Here is a 20,547-nt window from a genome sequence, read left to right as displayed (position 1 = left end):
TAAAAATAAAAAGATAAACAGCATGTGTATTAGTTACCGATTGCTGCAAAACTAATTACCTCACCGCTTAGTGGCTTAAAACAACACACATGTATTATCTCAGTTTCTGTGGGTCAGGAATCTGGCACAGCTTAGCTGGGTGCCTCTGGGTAAGGGTCTCACGAGGCTGCAGTCAAGGTGTCAGCAGACCTGCAGGCATCTAAGGCCTGACTGGGACTAGAGAATCCACTTCCAAGCTCATTCCTGTGCCTTGATGCCACCAACGTCAGAGGCCTCAGTTCCTTGCTCCATGGGCCTCTCCTTAAGGCTGCTCACGCCGGGTAGCTGGCTTCCCAGACAGCAAGTGACGAGAGACAGAGAGAGAGAGAGAAACCGACCAAAACAGAAGATGCAGTCTTTTATAATCTAATCTCAGAAGTCACACCATCACTTCTGAATATTCTGTTGGTCACACAGACCAACCCTGGTGCAATGTGGGAGGGGATAGGACAAGAGTGTGAATAGCAGAAGGCAGAATCATTGAGAGCCATCTTGGAGGCAGGTTACCATACGGCATAAGGCAAAAGTTGAGTGTTGTCAAAATTACCTTTGAAAATCCCATATATAACCTATAAAGCCTAGTAGACAGATATACTAGTTCATAAGCCTGACACTGCCAGTTATTCTCCAGTGCTGGAAAACATCACTGTTTTGCTGAGTGCTAGATGAAGTTGTTGGCTTGAATTAGAGACTATGGTTGTTCCAAAAGTAAATATATTTAAACATTAAAATCACATTTGGCTCTGCTCTGAATGTGTATAGTTAAATTCAAGTAAACTAAATACAGTATGATGGGATTCTAATGCATTGTTAAAGTAGGGAAGCTTATCATGTCTTGATGACATCTGCCAGTTAGGTCCACTTTGCTGATTCTCCTTGTTTCAGCTCCATAGTCACCAATAGCTTTCTGATTATACTTTGGCTTCCAAAACAGATATGCAAGTGGGGAGAAAATGCTCTGATGTTATCCATTCCATGGTTACATTTCTCATTGTAAAATTAAAAAATTGGTATTCTGGCCTTATATATCAGTCTCTATATGCTAGGTTGATGTGAATCTGCATCTGATAGATTCATTGTTGGTGCATTTACATAATAGGCTTCTAGCCTGCACACCTGAGCCCCTGGACTGCGATAATTTACCCAAGTAATGCACCCTAGGGAGAACGTAGGGAGAGCCATCTGAGTGACCTGAAATCTTCCCCAGGTGTGGCAGCTATATTTACTGTACACAGAATATATCCATGAGCTCCCCACATTTGTCAGCTCCCCTTCTATTAGATGGGGGTATGTGACCAGTTCTGGCCAACAGGCTGTGAGCAGAATTGACACCTATCACTTCTGGCCAAAACAGAGTGAGGTTTCCATACACTCTTTCCTCCTGCTGCAGCAACCATGGAGGCCACATGTCGAGATGGCAGAATGCAAAATCAGCCTGGGTCCCTGTAAGACCGTGAGGAACAGAGCCCCTCCTCACCTTCACTAGACAGGTAATATGAGCACAAATAAAAGTTTGCTATAATAAGCTGCTGTGCTTTTGTAGATATTTCCTACATCAGCATAACCCAGTCTAACTCAATATGCCAGGGAGTGCTGACTTCCTGGGAGCACTTTTTCAGTCAACAGCAAGATTACGCTTAAGTCCTGGGATTCATCTCCAACAGTCTCCCTCCACATTCCTCTGCACCTACTCTCAGAAGATCAGGTAGGCAAGAGATGAGCAGAAGCAGAAGAGGAGGGGAAAACCTAGCAGGAACTAGGGTTTTTAAAGTGCCCTCAAACTGATCCTACTCACATCAACAGAAAACTCACTCTGTGCTAACGGGGGGATCAGAATTTGCCAGCCCAAAATGTGTCTCTTTGGCTTCATAATTTTTAAGAACAAAAGACTCAGAAAGAAACTTTGACCTTCCCCCCTAACGGCCTAAAAGAATTTAAGATAGAAGGCCTGTTCCAGAAAGGAGCTAATACCATGAGATAACTATAATATTATATGAACTACGTGTGGTAGACAGGGAGGAACCTAGCAAGGGTCATTTGAGCAAAGTCCTCTCCATCTCTCATTGTCCTTACAAAGCATGTCAACATTTGTTTACCAAACATTTGCATTTCCATCTCCATGTAAATTGCCTCCCTTGCCTTTGAAGTTCCAAACCACAACTTCCAACATCCTCCTTGTCTTTAGCTGAAGATGGTATTTAAGGTGGTGGCTTTAGGAAGTTACTCAGTCTTCCTGGGTTTCTCCCATGTACACATGTTGTTAAACTTTGATTTTCTCCTGTTATTCTATCTCATGTCAATTTAATTCTTAGACCATCCAGAAGGACCTAGAGGGCAGAGGAATACTTCTCCCTCCCCTACACTAATTTTAGAGGCTCTTTGCTCCTGTGACCCAAAGACATCATTTCATTTCCTCTGGTTTATCTAGTCCGGTGTGCTTCTCCTCCCACCCTCTTCCACCTCCCAGCTTCCCGGGCTGCCACTTTTGGGACACTACAGCCAGTATGGCCACTCAGTCAATCTCCAGCAGGCTGACCGAGTAAACACGGTAAATATAATCAGTTTCCCTGACTATTCTGACTGAACTGTCCATAGCTAAATGGACAATTTTCTAAAAATCACTTACAAAAGTGAATGTAGGGTTTGAAAATGTAGGATGAAAAGTCAATTCAGATGCTTCAAATAGCAACTTTCCTGCAAAAAAGAATTCAGGGTCATCTCAGGAATTTAGCATACTTTTGTTTTTGTTTTTTAGGTGAGGAAGATTGGCCCTGAGCTAACATCTGTTGCCAATCTTCCTCTTTTTTTTAATCTCCCTAAAGCCCCAGTACATAACTGGATATCCTAGTTGTAAGTCCTTCTAGTTCTTCTGTGTGGGATTCCACCACAGCACAGCTTGATGAGCAGTATGTAGGTCCATGCCCAGGATCTGAAGTGGTGAACCGTGGGCCACCAAAGCAGAGCACTCGAACTTAACCACTATGCCACTAGGCCCTAGCATACATTTGAGAGATAAAATTCATACCCTTTCAGCTATGCATTTATGTAAAATTATTCATACAATTTAGTCCCATGTTGGGAAAACCTGCACTTTGTGAAAACCCTGCAGTGTCATTACTCACTGATGAGTTGTGATGTGCTGTGAGGTGTGTGGCAAGTCATGGGTAACTCACTAAGTTAAAGCACTGAAGCTAATGAATTATTTATTTCATTGCAAATTAGGGGCAACACAAGATTGCTGCTATAATAAACTCACTCTCACATGCCTCAGCAAAAATAAATAAAAATGGAAAACATGATAGGATTAAGATGAAAAAAATGGGGCCACCACAGGAATTTCTAACTGATGAGTTTGCAGTTTTTGAGATGGCTGAGAACTGCCAGCAATGAGATCACCTTAAACAAACACTCTTAACGACTTGAAAAAGTCCCCATCCCAAAGTCCATTATAGGTATTCAATATTATAGATTTAACCGAATTTAAAGTTATGTTAAAACCCATTTTATTGAGGTAAGAGCAGAATCCCTTTTAAGTTATCACTCTAAAGCTATCTATCAAGATAAAGACATTACTTTACTTTTAGTGTTTAATTTTACTACCACACTCATGCACACACATTTTTTCAAATTTCTGGCGTTTTATTTACTTAGTTAAATGTCATGATTTTTAGTATTGAACACGAGTATGTTCTGATAAAGGAAATAATTTTTTAGACACATTAAAATTACTCCCAGTCTTTCCCTCCACATATGAACAGCTTTTACTTTTCTATCTTCATGACCCATCCTTGTCCATATAAATTCATATTCTCCATAGACATAGCATAACATTGCCAACAATTTACAGTCTACTCTCATTTTCCTTCTTAGTAGTATATCATGAAATCTTTTTCTATATTTCTGCATAGTTATTGGGTCTTTTTAATAGCTGCAAAATATTCTATTTTACACCTAAGTTTAAATGGTTTGATCTTACCCCTCATGAATTTGTTCCTTGTTCTGTGATTGGTAGTCATAATCAAAGGTGACAACATTATTCCTTGTTTCCGGTTACTTACATTTCTTTTCTTTTCTTTTTTTTTTTTTTAAGATTGGCACCTGAGCTAACAAACTGTTGCCAATCTTTTTTTGTTTCTGCTTTATCTCCCCAAATCCCACCGGAACATAGTTGTATATCTTAGTTGCAGGTCCTTCTAGTTGTGGCATGTGGGACGCCACCTCAGCATGGCCTGATGTGTGGTGCCATGTCCGCGCCCAGGATCCGAACTGGCGAAACCCTGGGCCGCCGATGCAGAGCACGCAAACCTAACCACTCGGCCACCGGGTGGCCCCTGGTTACTTACATTTCAAATGCATTCACAGGTAGACCCAAAACTCCATTAGTTAATTAATCAGGAAGTATTATTAAATCTCCATTGATATGTCTTCATTTTTCTAACATGAGGATTAAGTGGACTACTGTGCAGATTTGCTAAAGGCAGCCCCTTACATTTGTTTTCATGCAGAAAATACTTAGTCATTCAAGATAGCAGCACCGCAGCACTACCACCTTAGGCTGTCAGCGTGCCCTCTAACACGATAGCAACGCTTCCCCTAATGTCAACTCTTCCGTCAGGACGCAGAGAAATCTCCAGTTCTCCTCCTCGGCAGGAGCACTGACAGGCTAAAGAAAGCAAAATGAGTCACAAATTAAGATTGTTTTCACCCTTTTTAATTAACAGAACATAGTGAGAGACCTCTTATTACAAGCTCTAGATTCCTCCCAGGTCAGTTTAAAGAATAAATGCTGTCATGTGTCCATAGTCCCGCCCAGGCCACCCTCTTCTCCTGAGGATGAAAAGCCACAAACGCAGTTTGATCCACAAAACACACAGCTCCACATCTTCCCTTCCTGAGCCATTTCCTCTCTCACTTCGTGTAATGCCCCAGCCACACCTCACCCATAGCTTCCTCCTGGCTCTGTCTAGGAGTAAGCGAGGACATGCGGAAAGACAGAGGCATGAACTAGAAGTCTAAGAAGATAAAGAGGGGTGGTCTTGGCCCTACTGAGAAGGTCCCATCTTCCTAGGTCTGACTAGGACAAAGTTCACTCATTGTGGTTATCGAGCAACCACACGTGTCAGGCAAACGAGGCACAGCCTCAGCCTTCCTGGAGCTCAGTGCTGGGGGGAGTAACTCAGCTCAACAAGGAGAGAACAGCCACCCTGCTCTCCCCAAATCGGGGTCACAAAGGCCTAACCCTCCCACCAAGGAAGATCCCCATCCTTTAGGGCCGGACTCCTACTTCGGTTACTGGGGCTGTGTAGCCTCCATGAGTGCCATCTATTTTCTCTGCCCCTGAGCAATACATTTATCACTAGGGGACTTAGTTCAAAAGCAACTTGTTTGATTCAATGCCATGACTAGCAATGGCAGTAAGGAACCCAGATGGTCATCCAATCTCAACTTGTCACATTATAAATAACCTCTCTGGGCCAAGTTATACAGTTGGTTAATTTTATTCAACAAACACTTATCGGGCACTTACTGTATTAGAAGGATGTCTGTGTGTTGGGAGGGACGGAGGTGGGAGATGTTTAGGGTGGAGAATGTTTTTGAGTAGAGGGTTCAGGGTGAAGGAATTTAAAAACCTTTCATTTTCACACAGGTGATACGTAACATTTATTACATCTTCAAGTGGATGGCACATATGAGAAGGAATACTAGCTTAAAGTTCGGCAAATTAAAAAAAAAAATTGAAAAAGAGCTGTCCTACCATGCATGTTTTTCTTCCCCAGTTGCTGGGACCAGTAGCTGCCGAGAACGGTATGCGCAGACCCTTAAAAGAAGTAAAAAGTTAGGATACAATCCTGAAGAAAACAGGGGCAACTGTGGTAAATTTATAAGTAATTACAATCAACTATCCAGTTTAACTAAATCTTCGATGATTTAGTCATTATGTTGGCCATGGTCACAGCAAAGTGTGGAATTACGAAGGGAGGTAGAAAGGAAGACATCGAATTTCTGGATCAGCTCCTGCCAGTGACGCATTCCCTACGTCCTACACTTTCTGAAGGCTGGATGACACTGCAGCTTTTAATCCTTGTCCTGTCTACAAGTTCACTGTCAGCCCACGGGAGGAAAAATTAAGGCCTTCATGTAAATCTTTGTACATCTTTCAAGGGAAAATATCTCCTTCCTCTGAGGATACGCATGCAAGGAAAGGTGTGAACTCTGACAAAAGGCCAAATTTTCCACCAAGCCAACATTCTCCGGCTTTTGGTGCCAAAAGAACTTTCTTTTTAGTGAAGTAGTTTTTCACCTGATTGTGCCCTAGTTTTAGATCAAAGGATAGATATTAAAATGAAGAAACAAAGTGTAAAGGAATAGCTGACAGAAAAATCTTTGGGGGAGAAAAAGATGCAGAGGAAAAGGCCCCTCCAGGAAAACTTACTAAATGTCATGGGAGGTCCCCGTAGGGTGACCAGCCATCCCAGTTTGCCGGAGACTGTCCTGGTTTTAGCGCTGAAGGTCCTGTATGCTGAGAAATCCCTCAGTCTCAAGCAAACAGAGATGGTTGGTCATCACTGTCCAAAGAACTTCCCACTCCAGAAAAGCATTTTTACATGGCAAAACAACTTGCCTTCTGCGCCAATTAAAATCCTCATTTAGCAGCTGTGCATGTGTAAATCTGCTCAGAAATTCTCTTCCATGGGGGAGGGTTGAGTTAGACTGTTTAGATGTCATTGGGCATTTTCCTGAGTCTTTAAAAGTGCTTACTTGCTGAGTTTTGAATTTCACGTTTTGTTCCTCAGAGAGTAACTAAGTCAAGGTCCTGAAACCATCCTGGCCCTTGCCATCTGACCAGAACGGGAGCCTAGAAGTCTCTGCCCAGCCTGCTTCTGCCCTGGCTACCATCCCCTCCACCAGCCTCCTCCAACAGGCACTCCCCGCTCTTGCTGCTCAGCCTACTCTTCTCAAAGAGGATGTCAGTGGGAGGCTTCACATTCTTGCCCATCTTTGATTTCATCCCTCTGCTTCTGACTTGTAGAAAATCTCAAATACCCGTGACTCCAAACCCATCCCATCCACTTTGGGGGCAGGTCTGGGAAAGGAGGAGGGGAGGAAAATAAACGCTATTCCTGCCCCTATTTCCCACCTGCAGCCCAGGAGTTTATCCTTCAAAAACTAAATCTTGCCTAGATTTCAATGACCACACAGGCTGGTCACTGAAAAGAACAATACGCTTTGGAAATGTAGTGGACATCAGCCCGTGAATTTTGCAAATGGCAGATCTGGAAGTGTTGGCTCGGGAGCCAGTGTTGTCATTATTATTAAAATAGCTAATGCTTATTGGGCACTTACCATGTGCCAGGCACTGTGCTAAGCATGTAACATGCATTGTGTTTACATAACCCTAAGAGGTATTATCCATGTTTTATAGAAGAGAGAACTGAAACTTTAAAAAGTTACGTTGTTTGCCCAAGGTCAATAGCTCGGAAGCTAGGATGCAAACCCAGGCTGTCTGACATGAGGGTCTAACCCTGCTACACTGCCTCCTTTATTCTATGCTTTCCATATGAGACTTCAGTGAAGGCAGGGGGAGGGGGAGAGAGGGAAACAAAGGCAGCTCAAAACCCAAGCAGCCTGAAAAGGTCATGTGAAGGGCACCTAAACAGCTGTTTGTTACCTTCTTCCTCCATTGTTTAACCTTCCCCAGGACCCAGCTCAAAAAGTACCTGTTACGGGGTCTTCCGCCACGCCAAGCCACGGCGCAAAATATCTGGAGTAAAAATCAAACGCTTGGGCCTGCCCGTCAGGCTCTCCTTTAAGGGTGAGAATGAGTCCTTTCACCTTCCCTGTGTTTTCCACTTGCAGCAGATTCTGTGTGTTCACCTTCAGGTTCTCCAGAAATGACCTTGTTCATAAATGGGATGAATTATTATTGCAAACCCATTCCACAGACCTCCCACCACACAGACTGCGGAGCAGGCCAGGGTGCAGCTTGCCCAAGCAGCTCAGCAGAGGGGGAGGAAAGAGCAAGTGGAATATCTTCCTACCTGGGAATAAAACTCTCTGGCTGCATAAATCATGGTTTGACCAGACGTGGCACAGCCAGACCAAGCAAGAGCTGTAAATCGGGGTGCACGGTTCTCCCCAAAGTATACTTGTGTTTGTTTACCTGTTGTAAGTATCACTGAGCCGGACGAGGAGCTTTCGGGTGTCTGGAGAATAGCAGATGTCCTGGACCAGTGTGTCACCTATTGCAGTCTGTGAAGACAGACCAAACACCCCTCAGGAGTGCCCCCTGGGTCAAGTCCTTGATTCCCTGTGTGGGGAATGACCTCTCATGTGCATCTGCTTTGTGCCAGGCGCATCCATCATCTCCAATCCCAAGAGTTTTAGTTCAGTTTTGGGACTCAAGGTGTTGCCCAAGGAAGGCCAGTTTCTTGGTGACCAGAGGTCTTTAAGGGAGTTGAGCTTACCCAGGTCTGAGGGGCCCTGGAGTCAAAGCTCTGGATCACTACTGTCTTCTGTCTTTAGAGATGGGCGGCCTCATGCCCACCTCTTAGAGTCGTTGTGAGGATTAAATGAAATAATATAGGTGGAGTTTCTGCAGCAGTAACTAGAACATTCTACATGGCAAGTCCTCAGGTCTAGCAGTTTTAATGGAAGTAGGGACTAGAGGACTCATCTTAATGCTGCTCTGTTGGTAAGCCCACTGTTTTCACTGAGATTGTATGCTATAGGTCAATAACATAGCAACATTTTCTAAAGATATCTTGATGCTCCCTTTACCGAAGACTGCACATAATCTTGTTCATATCCAAGAACACTGTTTATTTGCCTGGGGTACTTAGGGAGATTATGAGGGGACAAAAGCCCCTCAAGTCATCCTTTGGCACCACCACCAGCTGCCACCAGAGCAGATGACAGTTGCATGGTAGTTGTCTGGACATTAGGCAGCTTCAGGATTTCTAGCCCTCCTTAGGGACTGAGATGCCCCAGGTCCCAAGGCTGAGACTCCTTCTGCCTTGGGTGGTGCCTGGGCTCTCTGCCTCTGTGACCATGGCTGACCAATGTCCCTCCCCCTAGAAATGGGAACTCCTGCAGCCAGATCTCCTCTGCTCTCTGGGGCCTTTCAGTCTCTCTGAAGGGTCATGCAGCCCTTCTCTGCATGGATTTTTATGTCGATTTGAAAGTTTAATTCTCAGCTGGGAATCTTACTGCCAGATTCTAGGAACACCAAATGACAATTCTCATGATAAATAACCCTTTATCATCCCCACTGTACAAATGCTGACCCTGAGGCTTAGAGAGATAGGTTAAGTCCTGTCTACCATGAACAAAGTCTACCACTATGAATATTTTCCATTTTCTTGGCAACATGCTTAAAGCAGACCATTTATGAGTTTGGCTGGCCTCCCAAAACCCAAGCCACAGGTGGAGCTGAGGGTTAAATCAGAATCCATGATGCTTGCTTATACTCTTTGAAAACTTAGACAAAGCAAGACACTAAAGAGAGTATAAATGCTATAGTTGAAAATTTACTGAGAGAAACACCCCAGTGGCACCCACAATAGGCCATTTCATGGAATCATTTTTTGTTTTTTGTTTTGTTTTTGTTTTTGTTTTTTGGTGAGGAAGATTGTCCCTGAGCTAACATCTGTGCCAATCTTCCTTTATTTTGTATGTGGGACGCCACCACAGCATGGCTTCATGAGCGATGAGTAGGTTTGTGCCTGGGATCCAAGACTGCAAACCCTGGGCCACTGAAGCAGAGTGCATTAACTTAACCACTACCCCACTGGGCCAGCCCCCTGGAATCGTTTTTTCTCATAGAAACCCTTGCCCTAGTTCTGACTGGGGCCCTTCCATTTCTACAAACTAAGCACCTGGTTGTCCAGAGCTGCTCTGGTCCTCTGGAATCTCCATGGGACAATCGTAGTGCTACTTCATTAGGTGACAGTGAGAATTAAATGAGATAATACATGTGAAACACTTAGCATGTGGTATTGCACAGGGCAGATTCTCAAAAATATTCTCTATTATTAGTTATTATTATTATTACTAGTAAGCCCCACTCCCACACAGACTCCTTGAGGAGGCCAGGCTATGTATGTTGCTTTCTCTGTCCAGGTCCTCATGATTTCCTGGTCTCCTTCGTCAAAGCACAGCCCTCCCACCCCACCTCAGCCCCATCCTTCATCACAGAAACTGGGGACACCAGCAGCTGCTAGGCAGTTTCCATTCTTTTCTTTCAATCCAGCCCGCCACACAGCCATCTCTCCTCCCAACCTACCGTGGAGGCTAATGCTGACAATGAAGACTTAGGGAAAACTGGTCAACCTTCTCACCAAATAGATTCTGTAGTAAAATTCAAACCTCAAATCCACCACGAACTATTCATCTAAGCTTAGACTGGAACATTTATACTGGGAGAAAGTCTATCTTTTGGGATCAAATGGTACCGAATCTTTGTATTCAAACAGTAACTAATGACTATGTCACACCATCTCAGGTTTGATTCTTTTCACTAACCTTTATCAAGTCCTCCACTTCATGGAAGTCCTGGATGGGGATAAAAGACAAAACCACTGTAAAACACGCAAGCTGTCAGTTGTGCACAGTTTCTGGCAACAATTAGAAAGAGCTCACCTGGGGGTGGGCTGGATAAAGAGGAAAGTCCAGGACGGTCCCATCCTCTTCTCTTTTGGCCCTTAGTTCCCCACTCAGAGTGACAAAGGTTAGAGTACTATTCACGTTTTCTGGCCAAGATAAAAGTGTCTTGTTTTGTCAATTAGAAAACTCTTTGACAAGGAATCAAGAAATAGAACAATAAACTTCGTTATACATCCGCACATCTGTTTCAATCACTGTTGTGTTGCCTGAGACTCTGGCAGCACTGTCCTTTCCTGGGATGGGGCCCAGGTGTGGGTTGCTGGGGTCCAGAGTGGGGAAAACTCACTGGATTCTAACTTGAGAACCAAGAACCTAACTGATGAGATTTGACATCATACTGCAAGGCTTCAAATCCCAGCTCCTTACTGCTCACTAACTGTATCCTTGTGCAAACTATTTAACCTCCTTAAGCCTCAATTTCCTCACAAATAAAATGGGGTAATAATGAAACCTATACTAATTTCACTTTACCAATAAAATGGGGGTAGTAATTAAACCTCTTAGGGATGCTATAATGTTTTCTAATGCAGATTTTAAAACATCCACTTACAATAACTCTATTAGTCTAAGATATGCCAAGGGAATGACAAATAGAACATACAAGTTATGAACAAGTCTGATATGAACAAATCAGATTTATTCTTAATAAACCAAGCTATACATAAAATTGTGATTTAAAGATTGGACCACAAATGCTGATATAATATGCCTCCATGTTACTGATATAACTTGGGCCACTTATCTGACTCCAGTGTTCGTAACATTTTTAATGGAAACAGAGATTTGTGACCAAATTCTTTTCTCCTCGCTAATATTTCTGTAAAACTTAACCATATTTCAAAGTTGAGGAAATTCAGCCTTGCTTATTAGCTTTCACTGAGTATAAAATTTACATTCTGAAACCCAAAGTTTAATTTTAATAATTCGGTAAGACATAATTATTTACAAAGCCTTTTTTCACACTTTATCTCATCTAACCTTAAGATGGGGGATCTGAGGGCTATCATTCCAAACATCAGCCTCACACCAGCCAATGTGGGGTTTTCAAAAGGCACTCAATCCAACGCCAGTAAAACCTACTTTTCAAGACTGAGTTCCTAAACAGTATTTCAGGATGCTTGCTTGCTTTCGTTCTTGTCCCCTGTCCACAGAAACCGAAATTATCTTTTGAAAACATAATAGACTACATCGTAGAGGGGCCTTGACCTTACTCTCAAGCGTTGTCTCCTGCCAATCATCCCCTCGCCCAGGAATCTCTGGCAAATGCTTTGCACGTGCTGCTGCCTCTGCCCAGAATGCTCTGCCTCCCGCTCTGGCTCTTTGCACAGAGGCTTCATAGTCTTCAGTCCAAACGTCCCCTTCTCTAATGGATGCTGTTGGCCAGAATCTCATCCCATCCTGTCTCAGGGCCAGGACTATGTGAGGCAAGGAAGTACCGGGAGATACAGAATTTGAGGAGGCACCAGCTCCCAGGTGTAACTTGAGGCCTTCATTGTCTCACCTTGCACCCGGCCCTGACCCAGCTGCCAGGAGTCTTGGTGATTGACAGCTCTCAGCTGAGTCCTGCTCTGGGAATTGCTCTTGGCTGAGCAGAGCTACTTTACCCAAAGTCAGGCCGCTTTTATGGGCATTGGAGCACACAAAGGCCTGAACCTTTGCCTCTATTTGGAACTACACTGCTTGAAGGACCTTCGCAGCCTCAGACCTCCCTGTGGATTTGCCCAGGGTCTTTCCTTGTTGCTACCACTTTGCAGTTCAATTTCTCTGTCTGTTCAATCCTGCTTTCTTTACTCCTCTACCAATATTGATCCGAAGAATACTGTCCCAGTCCTTCCAGCATGCAAATGTGTCTCAGAGTCTGCTTGCTGGAGGATCTTGCCCTATAACACCTTCCCTTACTATCCCCATCTAAGTAATTCCCCCAAAAACTTCCTTTTCCAATTCCCCACTCCCTACAGTTACCCGCTGTCATATCATCCTGTTCATTCCCTTGTTTAATTTCCTGTTTGTTGTCTACACTTGTTCATGGCTGCTTCCATCTCCACTTTAGGGCATTTCCAGGCATCTCCTCTGCCTCACTTCCACAAAGGCCTGATCTTTATTAAACTAAATGCAGCTAAGATGGAGACCGGGAGGAGTAAGGTGCTGCCTCCTCTCTTCACAAGGTAAATATAGTCAGGGCTCATGAATCTTTAAAATTCAGAGTCAAAAAGCTCTAGTTGTGAAATAAATTTCACTGTGGATGGGGACATATTTTGGGGCAAAGTGTGCCTTTTGGTTCCCCAAAATCACATCATGTGAGACGCCTATTGTGCCTTGCGAGCTCCCCTCCTGTGCTGGTCACAGACTAGAGAGCTTCTATTTAAATACAATATCATTCTAGGGAACAACAACGTGGCTTTCCAACGTGCTTGGCACAAACTCAGAAAGACCAAAGTGTTATTGAAGGTTGCTGTTTTTGTTTCTGCATAATGAATTGCGTGAAATGAAATCTGCAATGTCTTTATACTAGTCAAAAGAGTGTGTGAGAATTAAAAAACAATGTTTGCTAAGTGATAGGTTCATAAAAGAAAATCACATTACTTATTTTGTGAAACAGCACAGCTGCAGAAGCCAGGGTAGCATGGCCACAGAGAGGGACCTCACACGCCGGCGTAAACCACCTTAATCCGAAGCGGGAACCTTCAGAGGAGGAAAAACCAAACAGAAACCAGATCATTCCCAGACAAGGGGGCTGCAAAAACTTTTCTTATTCTTTTCTGAATATTTCACTCACATGACTAGTGGCTGAAACACGTTGTGAAAGGAGTGACGTCTAGACAAGCATCCTAGGGCTCCTTGGCGCTACATCGAGAGCCGGAACGTTCAAATTCGCCAACACCTACCCCCCAGACGAACCGAAAACCAAATCCAAACCTCCCCATCTCTCTCTTATCTGTGCGCAAATAGGAAATGGGCATTTCCCTTAAATATCATTTCCTCTCTGGAAAAGCAGCTTCTGCTACCATTCAACAACGGCTAAAACAATGCATATTTACTTTGTGTAAAGTTGTCAGTTGGGTGCAGTTTTCGGATAAAAGCAGTTTCAGAGAGGTTCATTTCCTTTGCAATTTTTTGATGCATGTCTTCATCCAATTTCTAAATTAGAAACAAAAGGTTATTGAGACCCCAGAAATGCAAATCAGACTTCCTCAGACAGCAGCTGCCGTTAGTTAATCACACATTTTAGTTACATTAAGATTTACATGCGTAAAAGGAAATAATTTCCAAGGAACTGAAGGCACTTTTATAAGGATTGCTTTTGGAAATCCATGTTTGCAGCACCCTGTGAAGAGATGTACAAAGACAGAACAGACTGAAAAGCCTACTGGCCTGGACTTTCCTTTGTCAGATCACTACCTAGTATAATGAGAGAGCGTATGCTCTTTTCTAAAAACAATCTCTATAAGTTTAAACTCCACAATCTCCCTTTCTTGTTAGATAAAGAGACCTTTGGCACCCACTCTGGGTAGTGACCACTCTGCCCCCGTCTATGCATGGTTCATTCCCTATCATGAGTCAGGCCTCAAGCAAGAGGTCACTTCCTCCAGGAAGCCTTCCTGACTGTTCTGTTCAAAAGTGCTGTCTCCTCCCTAGTGCTTAGGCCACCTGAAATTACCTAATGTGTCCCTTTCCTGTCTGTCCCCCCCACCTCTGACTCTGAGCTCTATGAGGTCACAAACTGTGCTCTCTTGCTTTGTCCTGGCTTAGAACAATGCCTTGTATTCATCCCAGGATGGTAGGAGTTCAATAAACATTTCCTGAAAGAATAAATACATTGTTCACTTAATGTTCATTTAAAAAACCCTCAATATATTTTTATCCACTTACAGATGAAGAAATTAAACACAGAGAGGTTGTGTAATATCCTAAGATCACGATATGCCTAATAAGTGGTAGAGCGATTAAGAATGTGGGCTTTGCAAACAGTAACAACCAGTGAATCTACAGGAAAGTACACGGATATTCCCTGTACCATTCCTGAAACTTCCCTGTAGGTTTTTAATTTTTCAAAATAAAATGTTTTAGGGCCCGCCTGATGGTGTAATGGTTAAGTTTGTGTGCTCAACTTCGGCAGCCCAGGGTTCGAAGTTTTGATCCCAGGTGCAGACCTAGCACCACTCGTCAAGCCATGCTGTGGTGGCGTCCCACATAAAATAGAGGAAGATTGGCACAGATGTTAGCTCAGCGACAATCTTCCACAAGCAAAAAGAGGAAGATTGGCAACAGATGTTAGCTCAGGGCCAATCTTCTTCACAAAAATAAATAAAAATTAAATGTTTTAAAAAAATAATGTGGGCTTTGGAAACAAACAGACTTGGATTTGTATCCTGGGTCAGCCCCTAGCAGCAATGCAAAATGGGGCAAGTCATTTAATCTCATGGAGCCTCAGTTTCCACAACCTTTAAAATCAGGGTAATAGTACTTAAATCAAAGAGTCATTGTGAAGACACATACGTACATAGAGATGCACATACACACATTCCTCTTAACTCAAGAAAAAAAATGGGTCAGAAATATGAGTTTTCCTTTTGAGAATGAAAATCAATTTTTTATTCAACAAAATGCTCACTAGTTAGATTTTGAATTTTAAAGAAGTCTGAAGACAGATGCGTTTTTGCTTTGGCCAAACTTACTATTCTTGAGCTCCTGAAACCCAGAAATAAGAATTGTAACTTTCTACTAATAAATTCATAGTTCACTTACCTGAGTTGTGTAAGTTAAACACCCTTTGTCTTTTTGTTGATTCAAATTCTTTTGAAACATTTTTAATACACTTTTATAATATGGCATAAAACAGTGGTTATTGTAAAAAATCAGTCATGATTTTTAAACTATTAGCTGATATACAAATCCTAGCAGGAGACTTACTAAGCTTTTCTTAAAGGCGCACTGTATTCAAAATCTATAGAAGCTCTGTAGTCCTATAGAAAGAGAAAGCACTTAAGAAATTGATACTTATTTTCTGAAAACCTAAACATAACTCAATGGTTTCGTTTTTTAGTTGATGCTTTTCTTTCAGAAGAGTAAATCCAATAATGCACATAAAGTGCTCATCTCAGTGCCCAACACATAGTAAGTACTTGATAAATGTTACCTTTTTATTTTGAGTGGCTCAAAGCCCACGCTTTAACCTGCCATACTACGCTGCCTTCCCATAACAAAGACAAACTGTTATTGTCCCTTTAACACGCTGGAGACGGGAATACCAAGGATATCAGATAAAATGGACTCCTACAACGTTTCTGAGGGAAAGCGGCAATCAAGCAATTACTGAGTGCTGTCCTAGGCCAGTAGCATCAGCACCACTACCAAGAGAATTTGTTAGAAATACAGAGTCTCAGGCCCCATCCCAGATCTTCTGAATCAGAATCTCTGTTTTAACCAGGCCCCCAGGCAATCCCTCTGCACATTGAAGTTTGAGAAGCTCTGGTGTATAAGAAATGGCCCTGTGTTAAAGGGGCGGGGCTTAGCGTCTTGGTGGGGAGTCAAGACGGACACGGAAAGCAACAGTGAGCAACACTAGAGAGTACGTCATTGAGATACACAGATTTTAACAATAAATAGCCTAGGCCTTTCAAGATGAGCCCTTGAGGTGGCCTTGGAAAAGGGCAGATTTTGGTGAGTTGAACAGGAAAATGTGGGCAAAGAGCTTTGTCTTGGGGAAGCTTCTCGGGCAAGTCACTTGACTTCACACTGTTCTTCTGTTAGATCTTTGACACTCGCTTTCTGTGAGCCAAGGTAAGGAAAATTAAGATGGTAGGAATGAAGGGGAATGAGCACCTGTCACCCCGTTGGCCTGGGCAGTGAGAAGCCCCACCTGAGTGGAGGAGTTGGAGGGCAGCCTCCCAGCCAACAAAGCAAGGTTGTTAATAATTGAACTCAAGCACTTCCCATGGCCTGTTGAATGTTCTCTGTGGAAACTGGCCCACATGCCCGTGCATACGAGACCGGAGAGAAACTGGGAGCCATTTAATTCTCTAGTGCGGAGTCTGCAATCACAGGCCTCAATGCTGATTGAGGGGGTGATAAAGAAAAGCCTGTGCTGGTCTTCCTGGATTTGCCTCCTTGGCTGCAGGAACCCACAGCGCCCGCCAGCCCTTCCTCTGTCTGAGCTATCCAAACTCCCTATCCTTCTCCTTCCTTCCTTTGTCTGTTGCTTCCCTTGACACTTACGACAAGACTCTCTAAAAGTATTAAAGCATCTCACATTGTAGCCAAGCTCACCATCTATCTAAAAATAGATTTCTTTGCAAATGGGCTTTTTTTGCACATCAGCTAAACACACACTTCACTGACCATCAGCCCTTTAATCCTCTCTGCCTTGCTATATTGCACCAACTGCAATTTGAATTTCTGGAACTGTAATTTCTGTCCCAGGACACTTAAAATGCACCTGCTATTTGCCTGAGGGACAAAATACAATTTCGGTTCCAATAATTTTTCCCTTTTACACTACAAGCTTATTTTCAAATGCAGCACATAACAGTTATAAACCAATAGCTATTCTCTTGCTTTAATATCCATTTCCTTTTGGCAATCTCACATGAGTCAAATTTCCAACAGCAAAATCAGTCATGTTTGTTTTTCTGAGTTCCAGTGTACTGCATCGGGACACTAAGGTTCCATCATCAAAATGACCCACAAAAAATTAATGATCAGAAAATCAGACAGTATAGTTTTAAAATACTCCCATCTTGTGGCAGTTTAGAAATATGACAGCCTAAACATGACAGTCCTGCTACAGATAGATTCCAGCAAAGGAAAAGCACTTGGATATAGAAAGTTCTAAATCATCCAAGAAGAAATGGAAGATTCCTTCTGAGGCATTTGGGTTTCCTGTTGGTGATGTTATGTCCACACAATGCAGCATTCAAACAGTAGGCCATCTTCAGTTGTTCCCAATGGTTCCTTTGGTTGCCTCGTCTCTCCAGCTCCATCACAGAACCCCAAGTTCATATTCACTTTGCATACCCCACCCACCACACCCCACCAACGAGAACAAAAGATCAATAATTGTTCACTAACAGAACTTTTAGGAGATTTTGCCAAAATTTAATTGCTTATAATATTTTCACTTTCACTTAACAGATATCTATTTAGTTCCTGCCATGTGCTAAGCCATGTGTGTTGGAACAAGTCAGAACAGGTTAAGATCTCAGAGAATGTGCAGTTTAGTGAGGAAGATGGGCATTGAATGAATTACAACAAGAGTGACGCATGCTGCCAACTGGGAGGCAAGGAGTGCTGTGGGAGCGCATGAAAGGGGAGGACATCTCGTCTAGTGGTGAGCATGGTGGGTTAAAGGCATGGGTCCTGTTGTCAGGCAGAACTGGAGTGGGATCCTGAAGTCAGCCACTTCGGTAAATTACTTAACCTTCCTCTGCCTCTGTTTTCTCATCTGAAAAATGGGGATAATAATAATAAGACCTACTCATACAGTGGTTGTGAGGGTGAAATGAGATAACATATGAAAAGCAACTTGCACAGTATCTGGATGAACTTCCCTGAAGTCATTGCTTCCAAAGCTGAGGTTACATTCCAGAAGCCAGTGAGGATACTTGGGAAGTAGAAATGCCCACAATAACATTTCCTCTTCCTTTGCATTGTGCTCTTCTTTCAAATACTGGGCAAAGGAAAACCCTTCAAAGCCCTAGAAGAATCTTCTCTGCACTCTTCATCCCTTTTCTGGGCATAAAAAGGAGATATCAGGTTGAAACTCCCTAGAAACTCCAGGAGCCTCTGACCCAATGTGGTCACCTCTAGCCAGGGATCCTCTATCTAAGGGAAGGCACCAAGTCTGGAAATGGCCACTGCACCACAAGCTTCCCCACATGAGTTAAAGTATGGATTGACTACAGTATTGCTATACACCCGTCTTTCCTTAAATACATAACCCACCAAGCTGTAAAGGGGCTTTTGGTATTCTCTAAATTTAACCATGAAAACTGGAACAGAAAGCAGTTTAGGAACTAAAACTAAGCATTCCTCTTTAAAAGTGTGAAGCCAATCCTCCCTGCTGTCACTGGAAATGATTGTTAGTGTTTAAAAGAATAAAACTGTACATATATGAATATTACATTTGATCCTAGCACGGTGTCCATCCAGCACATGGTAGACAGCCAGTAAATGCCAGTTGAATTTGGATAAATGTATACACTGAACACATAACAAAGTTGTTTTTTATGGATAATTTTAACAGGAAAACTCAAGAATAAACTGCTTTTTAGAAAAGGTATCCTCTGAAACAATGGTTCTCAACTGGGGGCAATTTTTGATCGTCATGACCAGGAGAGAAAGGGGGACTACTGTCATCTGGTAGGTATAGGCCAAGGATGCTGCCAAACATTGTACAGAGCACATGACAGCCTCACACAACAAAGAACCACCTGGTCCAAAATGTCAATAGTGCCGCTGCTGAGAAACCCAGCCCTAAACACACACACATATACACACACACATACAACAGCAGCAACAAGACAAAAACACTTGAGGCTTTGTTAGAATATGAAGGAGGATAAATATGAGCTCTCTACCCCTGTTGATATGTTATTTTCACTAAATATTAAAGCTGGTTTATAGAAAAATAAGTGAAGTACCACCCCTTATCACTACCACAGACCTCTGACCTATTCTAGTAGTTGGTCAGGAGTTCCTGTAGGTTTTTACACAGCTGTCATTGCAATGTATCAATTTTGTTTTTTTATACTGTTTCTACACATTTTCCATGTCTCTATATGATCTTTATTGTCAAATTGATTGTCAGGCATTTGAGGACATTATCAATTTTTTAAGGTTTTAAATATGTTTTTCAAATATCTGTTCCATATTTCCTTTAGCCCTTAATCTGTTTTGTTTGTACTTAATGTACGGTGTCATAATTTCCTCATGCGAAAATTTTAAAAATGGACTTGTCTAGAAAGAAGACAAAGCAAAACTTTAGAATATTATAGAAGCTCTTAGAAGGTTGTTACCCAGAATTTTTTCCTTTCCTTCCAGCAGTCTTTCATTAAGTATTCAAAAGGTCAAAGTGCAATTACCTAGTCTTTAGTCTGTCCTCCAAGTTTTTCTGTGGTTAGTCTCATCTTGGTCAAACTTTACACAATTTTATTTATTTATTTATTTTTTTGAGGAAGATTAACCCTGAGCTAACATCTGCTGCCAATCCTCCTCTTTTTTGCTGAGGAAGACTGGCCCTGAGCTAACATCCAAGCCCATCTTCCTCTACTTTTTATGTGGGATGCCTGCCACAGCATGGCTTGACAAGTGGTGTGTAGGTCCACACCCGGGATCTGAACAAGCAAACCCCGGGCCACCGAAGCAGAACATGTGCACTTAACCACTGCGCCACTGGGCCGGCCCCCTAAATAATTTTAAATGAAACAAAACAAACAAGACTATTCCTTTGAAGCCCTGCACTTAAAATCTGAAGTATTTTCTCCATAAAATCCAACATTGTTCCATTCTCTGAGTCCCCATTGTACCTGGCACCTGTAGGTCTTTTAGCCTCTGTGGTTTGACTATGGAATAATGATCAGGTTTACATGTCTGTTTCCTGTGCTAGACTTTGAGGACCTCAGGGTGGGCAAACTTGCTAATCTTTGCACCTCCCATCCCTACCCCAGAGCCTGGTTCATGGTAGTGTTGATAAATATTTGTAGAATATGTTAATGACAGGGTATAAACACCTACTGAACTGTGGTCAGCATTGAGGTTCAGCACTTATTTGTCTCTTAATATTTTCCTGAGTTCACTTGTGTTCTCTCTAGCTGTTTCAGGCGCCCACTGTCTCCAGCCATGGGTAAA

General features: G+C 42.7%; 1 protein-coding gene across 1 annotated transcript in view; it reads right to left on the bottom strand.

Moving 5' to 3' along the window:
• Positions 1-4,241: 4,241 nt before the first annotated feature.
• Positions 4,242-20,547, bottom strand: part of PBLD (phenazine biosynthesis like protein domain containing) — a 49,067-nt gene continuing 32,761 nt past the window's right edge. The window contains exons 3-10 of the mRNA XM_046653896.1: positions 13,740-13,839; positions 13,285-13,383; positions 10,678-10,787; positions 10,561-10,590; positions 8,201-8,289; positions 7,758-7,936; positions 5,795-5,857; positions 4,242-4,702 (exon numbers count right to left, since the gene is read on the bottom strand). Coding sequence (XP_046509852.1) covers positions 4,590-4,702; positions 5,795-5,857; positions 7,758-7,936; positions 8,201-8,289; positions 10,561-10,590; positions 10,678-10,787; positions 13,285-13,383; positions 13,740-13,839 — 783 coding nt within the window. The 3' untranslated portion in view covers positions 4,242-4,589. The remainder of the gene's footprint in view (positions 4,703-5,794; positions 5,858-7,757; positions 7,937-8,200; positions 8,290-10,560; positions 10,591-10,677; positions 10,788-13,284; positions 13,384-13,739; positions 13,840-20,547) is intronic.

Source organism: Equus quagga, chromosome 2, assembly GCF_021613505.1.
Source record: "Equus quagga isolate Etosha38 chromosome 2, UCLA_HA_Equagga_1.0, whole genome shotgun sequence".
Taxonomy (NCBI): domain Eukaryota; kingdom Metazoa; phylum Chordata; class Mammalia; order Perissodactyla; family Equidae; genus Equus; species Equus quagga.
This window is presented reverse-complemented; position numbering and strand designations above follow the sequence as displayed.